The sequence below is a fragment of the Lytechinus pictus genome, chromosome 15, assembly GCF_037042905.1.
Source record: "Lytechinus pictus isolate F3 Inbred chromosome 15, Lp3.0, whole genome shotgun sequence".
Lineage (NCBI taxonomy): Eukaryota > Metazoa > Echinodermata > Echinoidea > Temnopleuroida > Toxopneustidae > Lytechinus > Lytechinus pictus.
In genome coordinates this window covers 24,633,908-24,645,724 of record NC_087259.1, presented here as the reverse complement: position 1 = coordinate 24,645,724, position 11,817 = coordinate 24,633,908, and the positions used below count along the sequence as shown (strand labels likewise).

At 35.1% G+C, this 11,817-nt stretch overlaps 1 protein-coding gene across 1 annotated transcript in view; it reads left to right on the top strand.

Annotated features, from left to right (window-relative positions):
• Positions 1-881: 881 nt before the first annotated feature.
• The window catches only part of LOC129277958 (WD repeat-containing protein 46-like), a 19,824-nt gene continuing 8,888 nt past the window's right edge, over positions 882-11,817 (top strand). The window contains exons 1-8 of the mRNA XM_054914147.2: positions 882-1,066; positions 4,273-4,500; positions 4,794-4,906; positions 5,752-5,839; positions 6,164-6,330; positions 7,196-7,346; positions 8,036-8,171; positions 10,544-10,643. Of these exons, the coding sequence (XP_054770122.2) occupies positions 1,049-1,066; positions 4,273-4,500; positions 4,794-4,906; positions 5,752-5,839; positions 6,164-6,330; positions 7,196-7,346; positions 8,036-8,171; positions 10,544-10,643 (1,001 nt within the window). The 5' untranslated portion in view covers positions 882-1,048. The remainder of the gene's footprint in view (positions 1,067-4,272; positions 4,501-4,793; positions 4,907-5,751; positions 5,840-6,163; positions 6,331-7,195; positions 7,347-8,035; positions 8,172-10,543; positions 10,644-11,817) is intronic.

Genomic DNA, 11,817 nt, shown 5'->3' with positions numbered 1-11,817 from the left:
GCAATGCATTTTTGAAAAAAATATTTTTTATTTAAAGAAGAGGTGGTGCTGGTTATTGAGGTACATATTGTCTATGAAATATTTCTATAATATTGACTGGCTTTGAGAGATACCATATATATTTCCTGAAGTTGTCTCATATTGCCTGAGTCTTGACAAGGGCAATGGGCATGCATACAGAGGGAAATATGGTATCTCACAAAAATTAAAGCCAGACAATTACATATAGGCCTCCAGTTGTATGATGTGTAATTCAAGCTATTATTTGTAGCAATTTATGCCTGTTTGCCTTTTGATACTTCCGAATTGTGAGCTTGAGGAAGTAATCCTGGCTAAGTAATATGATGTAAAGTGTAACAGCACAGACGCGCATCATGCATGGCGCGCACATACACTTCATGCGTTTATACACAAGTCTTGCACTTGGGTTTGATGAAATGGGAATACGGTTAATATGGACCGATGATTTACTACATAGGCGCAATAGAAAAATAACCGTAATCTGCGGAGGAGAGATGTATGAATAAATATGGCCCTTGGTCATACAGCTGAACCACCTGGCTTCAGTGGTCAATTGTGACACAGTAATTTGTGTTGAGTATCTATCAGACAGACAAAATACATGTTTAGTCCAGGCTATATCTTGTTTCCAAAATTCCTCATTCAGGTAATAATACCCCATATGGTAAGTGCATGTAGTCATTCATTCAGAGAGAAGATAACAGCTAGGATTAGGCCCCTGGCCTTAGGCAGGGACTGTACCAGGATATTTTAATAGCCATAAGGGCAAGATAACCTAAAGGTAACGTCATTATTTTTCTCAGTTGATTATGGAGATATAATAGAGCTAGCTATATATCCCGGACCTCAGACGGTCGCTTATTCATTTGTCAAATAAAACCCTTGTGCACGGCTCAAATGCGTTTTTTTTTCATTTTTTGTTTGCTTCTGTAACAGTCCCATAGAAAGGCGTGCTGCGGAAGAACTTGGATTTGGAAATTGCCCTGGGAAATATTGTTTTTACTTGAGTTTAGAAGAAAAAATTAAGATGTCAAAGAACAGAAAAGTAAGTGTATATTTGTAAATTCAGTAGTACTCCTTAATAGTGTTATCGATGTATTGTGAGCGAAGGAGAGTAATGAAATGAACATGACGAATGCTTCGAAAAATGAAGAAAAGCGTTTCCTTTCGGTCCCACGTACTCCTTTCCATGTTCGCCTATTTAGGCCTATTGCCAATGCCATTGCCAATTGGTGCACGTGCATGGTGAATGAATAGATCTTTGTTTCTTGGAATCTTGAATCTGAACTTAATAATTGGTGCCAATAATTGAACAGGGTCGACTTGGGAAAGAGTTCCATATGCGCCCCCCATCAAAAATAACAAAAGATTGTAGAGACTTCTGGTTCGATAGAGCCTGCAATAAAGTGCAAAGACAAAGTGCAAATTAAAACTTTTGAAAATCAAACTGAAATTGATGATTGTTATTTGCTTCTATTTCGAAAGTTTTGTTATTTGCATATTCATTTATCAGATGGATCCCTCTATTGATGGAATATTCATGAATATTCATGCTGTTTGACCTGCGACCCTCGCGCATGTGCATGCGATGTTTTGAAATCGGCCGTGAATAATATGTGTGAGGAATTAGATACGGGCTCTAATAAACCACCGATTTTGAGGATAACCGGAGGATGGATATGGAGTGAAATAAGGGTGTAGAGTAAGAAATTACTCTTTTATTTCTTGTTGATGCCTTTTTTTGGTATAATTTTTACAATAAATATACATTTTTTCCCACCTTTGCCACTCTGAGTATCCGAACGAGTTCACCACCTTGACTTGAGGTTCGTTTGTCAACAGAGCAAAGACAATAGGCCTGACCCTCGAACCGCTTCGTCATGACGTACATCCGATCAGCGATGCCGTTTTGAAGAACAATTTATAGATAAAAATTATTATTTCACAAATACTAAAATTTGATACGTGATTACAAATAATTAGTAGTATACTAATTATTTGTAATCACGTATCAAATTTGATTTGGAACAGGCGCTCTAACCGACTGAGCTATGCTGCCTCCCTCCCTCAGTTATACAGGGACCGTCTCAGTTTTCAAAGATTTATCCACACAAGAAATCTAGGAAAGTTTTTTCACCTTTCAATTGCCGACATCAATTGAGTGCGCTAATCAGGTTTCATTATTGGAAGACGGCAAGTCATGAAAAATAGATGGTGAACTCGGGGAGAATTGAGGTCACTGAATCTATTTTTAGCACTCTAAATCCCCGTAATTGCCGTCCATGTCCCACAGGGGTAAGTGAAGAAAAACTTTCCCTATACTATATACAGGACAATCTAAATTTATCAAGACATGGTTTATCTTGATTTATGAGGATATCCTTGTTTTTGGGACAATTTTTAGATTGGCACCTCTACTGTTAGTGTCATGATTGTGTTGTCATTGACATTGCATTGCCATGACATTGCCTTTTTGGTTCTTCCTTTTATTTTCATTGCACATGCTTTAATACTATCTCTTCATCCATAAATTTGCTTGTGATCATGGCTGGATGACATGTAATAAGCAAAGTGTCGGGGAGATCGGGGTTAGTTGGAACATTTTTGACAAAAATGGTTGTAAAATCCAAAAAGATTTTATTTGAGAAACAATCAATATATCAGCTTGAAGCATATATCTAAGGGCTTCAAATGTACCCCATACATTTTTTACTCTATGATGGTTACTGAAAAAATCCACCTTGAACAAGACCATCGCAAGCGTTCCAACTTACCCCATATCGGGGTAAGTTGGAACATGGTATGGGGTCAGTTGGAACACTGCATGGTCAATTAAGAATTATACTAAAACTACTTACAACCGTAATATTACATGGTTTTAGCCTATTTGCTTTATGTTTTTTCAAGTTCAAAATATTAAAAGTGGATTTGTTGAACTTTATGTTTTCTATTATACAGCCACTAACGCAAGCCGACTGTGTAGTAGAATTCTGCTTATTTGTGTGCGTTTGACTTTACATGCAATTACTAAGTGTATCAGCAATTTCATGTACATGTACTTCTGCATCAAATTTACATGACAAAAAGTAATTGTTTATATTTTTTTAATTAATTATGCAAATTAACATGAAATTTGCCCTAAATTTTGAGGGTTTTTTTGTATGTTTTTGCCTTTAACTCTATTTATTAAGCTAGTAGAATGCCAATTTTTGGTGAGAGTATCAATTTTTACCTTTACAACAAATATCCACAAAAAATTGCAAAAAATATATCTTATGTATTTTTTGTTTTTTAAATTTGTATTTCTTTGTTTTTTCGAACCTTTGTTTTTTATTATTTCAAAATTACAAAACCGCGCACCCAGGCATTGCAAATTTGGTCTCAAAAGATACGCAAGACTTGAAAGTAATAAGTCAGCGAGCAGTGGGGTAAAAAAAAATTGCACGACGGCGTGACAAAATTTGTCGAGGGGTGGGGGCTCAAATTGACCCCCCCCCCCCCAGTTTGATAAGGGTTAATATTGCATTAGGGGCCTACAATAGGCCTTAAATGCACACTCAGACCTAACTGAGAAACAAAACAAGCATGGTATACAATACATGTTCAGAAGAGTGTGAAATACTGTATACATTTTTTTCTCATATCCAATGTTTTTATTCATAATTATGTTTGGGGTAAGTTGGAACATGTTCCAACTAGCCCCGTCAATTTTGTTCCAACTAACCCCAGAGGCCCATTTGACATTTATAAGCTTATAGCACAAAAAAGGGACTTCACCATGGCATATTAATAACCTTATTTTGTAGCTTGGTACAAGTGTCCATTATACCCCCAAACAGGCCAACTTGATCTATAAACTTCTCTGAGATAATACAAAATTTCTGAAAGAGAAAAAAATTACTCAGAAGGTGAAAAAACAAAAATTCCTTTCTAACTTCACCAGGCTTGTTGCACATGTGTTGCCTGTAATATGGTGGATGGCTGTTGATAATAGCAACAAATTGAGGGCAGTATTGCATAAATGTATTTAAAGGCATTAAAGAAAATTACAATGTTTCAACTTATCCCGCATTCCAACTAACCCCGATCTCCCCTTCATGTCAACCGCTGCGGCGAACGCTATCTAGCTCTAGCCTGGGTGTAATAGATTGTTGTTTTACTTTTCACTTAGATCTATACTAATAATGATAATCAGTATTATTGTGAAATATTGTTGTTATTAAAGAATTTGCTTGTATTTTATTGTAAAAGAAACCAGCGAGATACTTTGATACCAACAATGAGGATGGAGATGGTGGAGGACAGCCCCAAACAGATTCCAAGAAGAATGATGGAGAAAACACGGCATCAACAAAGAGAGCTAAGAAGAGGAGACCAGATCAGAAGAGCTTAAGAGATAAAAAAGATCCATTTCCGGGCCCTGCTCCAATCAGTGATGAGACCGTTAAGAAGTACAGACGAGGAGAAAAACCTTCTGCTGTGAGTTAACCAATTTGATAAGAGTATCATAACATATCCATACGTAACTATTTTCTTGTCATCCCAGTTTCTAATTTATTGTTTTGGAACATTTAAATCTTTTTATTCCATTTTAATATTAATAAAGGACTCACTCTAGATTAATGTCCATGGATCTTTTTGTCGATGTTCCAAGAACCATCATTTTCTTCTCATATTTGTCATTGTTGTGTGTTTATTATAGAAACTTTTATTGAAATTTTTGTTATCAATATCATTTTATAATGTGGTGTTTACACCCTTTTTTGTTGTAGGAAGAGATAAGGAATTTTCGACACAGGACAACCATGAAGAGAGGTGAAGATAGGATTGCATTGGCTGCAAAGCAAGCTGCAAGGAGTGAACTTCTACTCCCAGAAGAAACGGGGTAGGTTAGGTGGTAAATTGCCAATTCGTCTAGTGCTAACTCATCCACTCACCACATGGTCTACTTTCATTTAGTCTAATGCCATTCCATCCATCAATATTTCGTCTAACAACCATTTGGTCCAATCGTCATTTCTTCTAATCACCACTTTGTATATGACCATTTCGTCCCATAACCAGTTGGTCTAATATCCATTTCATTTTCTTTCATTTTGCACAATTAACACTTAGTCCAATTATACCAAATGGTGCATGAACTAAACGGCTATTGGACCAAAATGAATGATAGAAGACAAGTTGGAAATTGGACGAATTGGCATTAGACGAATTGGAAATAAACCAGTCAGGTCAGAGGTTGATATGATAGGTCAGATATTAGCTGATAAGAATTTTTCAGTGAAAAAAAAGTGATATTGGACATTGCTACATGAACATGAAAGAAAATTATCACTTCATATCAAAGGTAAAAAAAATGTTTATCTGTATTCTGTAGTACAGAGTAGCCAAAATCTTTAGATGACAAGGAGCTTAAACGTGAATCACAACATGATAGTCAGTACCATTATGTAAAATATATGTATTTTGCCATAGAAAACATGTGTGTACTTTGAAATGGCTTGATTTTGTAATGATGATACATTAGCCAAATACTGATATATGAATTTGAATTGATTTTTTTTTTAGTTATTGGTACAATGATAGCTGCCAAATTTAGAACTCCTAAACAAATGACTTGCTCTTCATATTCATTTTGATTATATTGGGGTTGTATGTCGATGCTTTATTTTACTCATGAACATAACAGCCCTTTTGATTTTTGAACTTTGATTACTTTATCTTTGCAAGGTTTTTAGAAGCAGATGAAGGTGAAGAAACATATGATGTCACCCAAGAAGAAATAAAAAAAGCTGTTGATATTGCAAGTGCTACCAAAGTAAGTTTATACGTGACTTGTTAATCAATAATTATTCTTTTTTTTTGTAAACAAATTTTCGGTGTTACTCCTATGTGTTTAAGATCGCATGCTCGATCTGTAATGAAAATCATAAGTCAGAAGAAAAAAATATACCATAGGTCTGTTCTTGCGGAGTACATAGGGACATACTAGTACAGAACACCTACACATATTATGTACAAACTAGGTATCCAAGGATGGTTTCTCATTTCTTTAATATATGAAACAATAACTTTACCATTTTCTGTCACAAAGCACTCTTGGACTTTCTCTTCATTGATATATCTTACTTTGTTTCCTCAGAACTTTGAGCTGAGATTGGACCAGTTTGGCCCTTACAGGATGGATTTTACCAGGAATGGTAGACATTTACTTCTTGGAGGTCGCAGGGGTCATCTAGCTGGGATCGACTGGGTCACAAAGAAACTTCACTTTGAAACCAATGTGACAGAAGAAATCCAGGATGTGCAGTAAGTGATTAAACTCATCTCAGGTAATAGAAGATGTGTTGTGGGGGAGTGGATAAGTATCAGGGCTATGAACCACAAGGTCCAGGGTTTGTTCCCATTGCAGCACTCATGTAATTTGGCAAGGCATTTACCCTACATTTGCGTGTAATAGAATTTAGATGTAAATGTGCTGGTAACATTTAACTTTAAATTGATTTTTTAAAAAATCCAAAGGCAAGTTAGTCTCAGGTCTCAGACCTATGTTGTAGATGTAACAGTTCGCATTGATCCACAGAAATTCTGAACAGTTGCCATTCTTCTGAAATAAATGTTCAATATTATATATGAATCCAAATGTCTAAGAGAAAGTAAGATTTGAGATCACTCTCTTGAAAAGATGCGATTTGTTACACAACATCCTTGATCTACAGAGGCAACAGAAGAGTGGAATGAAGATGAGTTGACTTAGCTAGCTAGCCTAGCCACCGGCCTGATGCACATCAGGGAATAATTTTGCTTTACAAATTTGAATAGCATTTATTTGATCATAAGAGAAAAGCTCTCAATTAACTTAGTATTGTACAGTCCTATGTAAAAATATGCTACTCAAAAGACTTTATGCATAGCAGTCTTTCAAAAATGTGGAGCAAATTGCGATGCGATACCAGGAAAATTATTCCCTGCACATCCAGGGACCAGAGGCACATAATGCAAATCGACTTTCCTCATGAACACTTGCTTGAAAAAAAAATGCACGCGGCTAGTTGGGGAAAAATGCATGGCCTACGTAACAGGAGAAATGATGCATGTCATGTGATCAGCTCTCAGCTAATCATTTGATTAGGTTCCCTATCCATTTTATAACTGTTGTTATTTTTTCTTATAGATGGTTACACTTGGAGACAATGTGTGCAGTAGCTCAGAAGAAATGGATGTACATCTATGATAATAATGGGGTAGAGTTACATTGTATCAAGAAGATGCATAATATCACTCGCATGGAGTTTCTTCCTTATCACTTTCTGCTAGCGGGTTGTGTAAGTACATGTAACCTCAATGATGGCTACACTAACAATATGGATGATAGGAAGAAGTAGAAGAAGGATGATAAAGAAAGAAAATTTATTACTGGTAGGAAATAAAGAAGAGAGGGCAGAAGAAAAAGAAGGAGGAGGTGGTGGTGGAGGAGGAGAAGGAAGTGTTAAAAGAAAGGAGAAGATGGAGAAGAAAAGAAGGAGAAAAAGAAGAGGAAGAGGAGAAGAGGAGGATGGGGAAGGAGAATAAGACAAAGGAGGAAGAAATCAAGGAAAAGGAGGGGAGAAGAAAGAAGAAAAAGTAGAAGGGGAGGAGGGGAGAAAGAGAAGCAGAAAAGAGCACTCGAAAGAAGAAAAAGGAGGAGGGGAAGGGAAATAGTAGAAATTATTTTATTTTCGTGAATTTCACAGTTCTTTTGATGTTTGAACCTTGACTTATTTTATAGACCTGTATTGCTTTTCTGACCTTTGACCCTTGACTCTTTGTTTGACCTGTAAGCTGTAAAGAGAAAATATTCAAGTATAATTATATTTTTATTAGACTAGTGTTATGTATATCAATCATTATGTTGTTGCTTATTGTTATGTAATGTTGAAAAATTATTATACTTGTATGTACTTTTGTTATTGGAATGTGGAAATCAAATCAATTCAAATCTAACCTTGGTATCCCTGTGCTTGTTTCCCTACAGAGTTCCTATGGCGGTTTACAGTATCTAGATGTATCTGTTGGTAAGCTGGTTTGTGATATGCCCACTAAGAGTGGCAGGCTTGATGTTATGACCCAGAATCAAAAGAATGCCATCATTCACCTGGGTCATCCGAATGGTGAGTGTCAAATTTTTCATTTTTTTTTTTAAAGGTAAAGGCTGGTTGTGGTAATGATTCTCAAAATGAGTTCAAACAGAATCAAATAGATTTACCACCAAAGTGTTTGTATATATGAATAAAAAATATGTGCCAAATGACTCTGGTAGAAAGTGTGTCATTGCTGCGAAATTAGCAAAATAAGCACAGAATTCTATCAAATGTTGGGTATTTTTCCAAGGAATATTAATTCACCATCCCACATATGCTTTTCTGTGTTAGTGATCATCAGAATTATTGGTTTTCAGCTAAGATTTCGTGATTTCACAAATATTAGTTTACATTAATGTACCAGATGTAGATCAATAATGATATTGTGACAATTAACCTTGATTTAACCCTATCTTAACTGGGCTATTTCAGACCAACGTATACTGGGGGGGGGGTAAATTTGACCTCCCCCATCAGATCTTGGCTGTTAATTGCGCGATCGCTGCGAAAATTTGCACGCGCGTAGAGCTGGATCTAAACTACAAGACTATATAGTAAAATTTTCAAAAAATTAATTGCTTATATTTTTTTATCAATTAAATATACAAATAAGCATATGAAATTTGCCCTAATTTGGGGTTTTTGTGTATGTTTTTGCCTTTAACTCAATTTATGTATCTAGTAGAATGCTAATTTGGTGAACATATAGATTTTTACATTTCTAACTAATATCAAGAAAAAAATGGCTGAAAAATAATTAATTTCCTATGTATTTTATTGTTTTTTTAAATTCTTATGTATTTCTTTGTTTTTTTCAAACCTTTGTTTTTTATTATTTTCTAAACCAACAAAAGTAAAAATAATTATACATTAATGATTTTCAGTTGAAAAACACAATTTGCATTGACTTTGTACATGTAATCACGTTTTTTGAGCAAATTTGGTACCGACATGCGCTTACAAAATATTGCGTAATTTCGAAATTGCGTACCCGGCGTTGCAAATTAGGTCTCAAAAGATGCGCAAGACTTGAAAGTAAAAAGTCAGCAAGCGGCGCGGTCAAAAAATTTGCGTAGCGGCGAAATTTGTTGAGGGGAGGTCAAATTGACCCCCCCCCCAGTTTAATAAGGGTTAAAAGTCTTTGTCATGAAACAATTTTTTGCTGCAGCTAGTTTCTTTTACCTTTAAAAGACAAGTCCACACCAACAAAATGTTGATTTGAAAAAAAAGGAAAAAAATCCAACAAGCAAAACACTGAAATTTTCATCAAAATCGGATGTAAAATAAGAAAGTTATGACATTTCACAAAACAGTTATATGCACATCCTGGTCGGTATGCAAATTGGCAGACTGATGACGTCACCCACTCACTATTTCTTTTGTATTTTATTATATGAAATATGAAATATTCTAATTTTATCCTCCTTGTCAAGTGAAACAAAGTTTTATTTCCCCCTGAACATGTGGAATTACCATTATTTTAACAGTTTATTGTTAAGTTAAGTTGGTCCTTATTGTAAAATCTGTAAAAATTGAAATATTGTATTATTCACACAATAAAAAACAAAAGAAATAGTGAGTGATGGAAATCATTGATTCGCTCATTTGCATATCGCTGAGTTGTGCATTTAACCGTTTTGTGAAAAATAAGAGAAACTTAAAAATGTCATAACTTTCTTATTTTACATCCGATTTCGTTGAAATTTGCAGCGTTGTTTGTTTGATTTTTCTCTATTGATTCAAATCAACAATTTTCTGGGGTGGACTTGACCTTTAATATTTCCAACAGCCCATCTATTATACCCATGCCCAGTTCTTAAAACTTTAAGAAATTAGTTGTCTTGGACAACCCATCAACAGATGTTCTCATGAGAAATTTGTGAATTTCTGATTGTTTTGTAAAAAAAGTGTTATCTCTTGTTTAATGTTTCCATAATACACTGTATCTCTTGTTTAATGTTCTCATTTACGGTATCTCTTGTTTAATGTTTCCTTATACTGTATACCTGTTACCTGTTTTTTGGCATTGGTGTACTGGTGGGCAGGGTGGGTGTATTGACCCTTAAACTTTTTCCCAATTTTGATTTAAAAAATCACTGATATGTATTTTTCTAAATCTTAATTTTTAGGCAATTTCTTTCAGCATCCAAGTTTATTTGAATTAAAGACATGTCAAATCTATGAAACAATATTAATATTGTCATCCCCCTCAAATTTGAGCCTCATTTATCCAATGGTAAACTTCTGCAGTGATAAAAAATGGGTAAAATCATTATGAATTCAGCATTGCTGATTATATCATAGTATGATGTATCCAGAAAAATGCCATATGAATGTAGTCGCCAGTATAGACTGTAATTATATTTCTTTTTAAATATATATATTTTTTTTTTTTGTGTCAGGCACTGTCACAATGTGGAGTCCTAATTCAAGAGAACCACTCGTCAAGATGTTATGTCATAAAGGAGCTGTCCGATCTATAGCTATAGATAAACAGGGAACGTAAGTACAGATGACAATCTACCCAACTTAGGTGGTTAGAGGAGGCATTATATTTTAGGTCGGTCCATCCATATATAAAGAATTGTTTAACAAATCGGTTTTAAACTTAATCCCATCGTGCGTATAGGAGTAGAGATGATCTGATATTTGGGGGTATCAAGGTCAAAGGTCACAGATGTATCTGAAATATCAAACTTGACTCATATAATAATAGCAGGGCCCGCTGGGAGAACAGTTTTTGGAACTGAAATGGCTACCCTGGGTAAATATACCTATATTATTATTATGTTTATAATTTATAACAGTGAGGATCATCCGATTAGTTTTGGGGTCACGAATTCAAAAGTCAATAGAGGTCATGATATATATCGTTCTCCAGATAAATGTTTTGAGGGATCAGCATTGACTGAGTCATCTCAGGTGATTCCTGTCTGACCTAAAGGTTTGTAATTATGATTACAGCATGAACCGCAAGAAGAAGAAAAAAATGTTGATGATGATGATCCACAGCATTTATATTGCACCATATTTCTGTTAAAAACATTCATAGGCGCAGGCCCATCCAATTAAGCTAATTATTACACATCTGCTGAAATAAGTGTGTCTTGAGAGACGATTTGAAGAGTTCAATTTTGCCAATTTCACGAAGTGAAGAAGGGAGGGAGTTCCAGATGCATGGAGCAATAGATGAAAAGGCATGGTCTCCATATCCCTTTAGGTATGTTTGTCCGACAAGTTGTCAGATCTGCCAACTTTAATTGATTGGCATTGGCTGAGAAGTGGCATTTCCTATTGTAACTGTTTGATAACATACTTTATCGGATAAAATGTCCAACAAGTGTCCATTCATGATCCTGCATGAAGTAAAATAAACCCTCTAACCTTTGCATATATCCTGCCTTTTTTTATGCCAATGTGAAATTAATAAATCTACTATAATCAAAGTTCCAATGTATAAGCCAGTTAGTAGTTCCACTCTGTGCATGATCAGAAGATTCTGCTCATGATCAGAGGAAGGTCACTAAAAAGACATGGTGGTTTGAAATTTAATGACATAAGCACCAACTTTGATGTCATGATTATTCATATATTCTTTCGAATTGTGTTTTTCATTTACATCCACAAAAAAACAATGCGCCCACGAACAACTGGTATTTCACATTTTGCCAAGTAC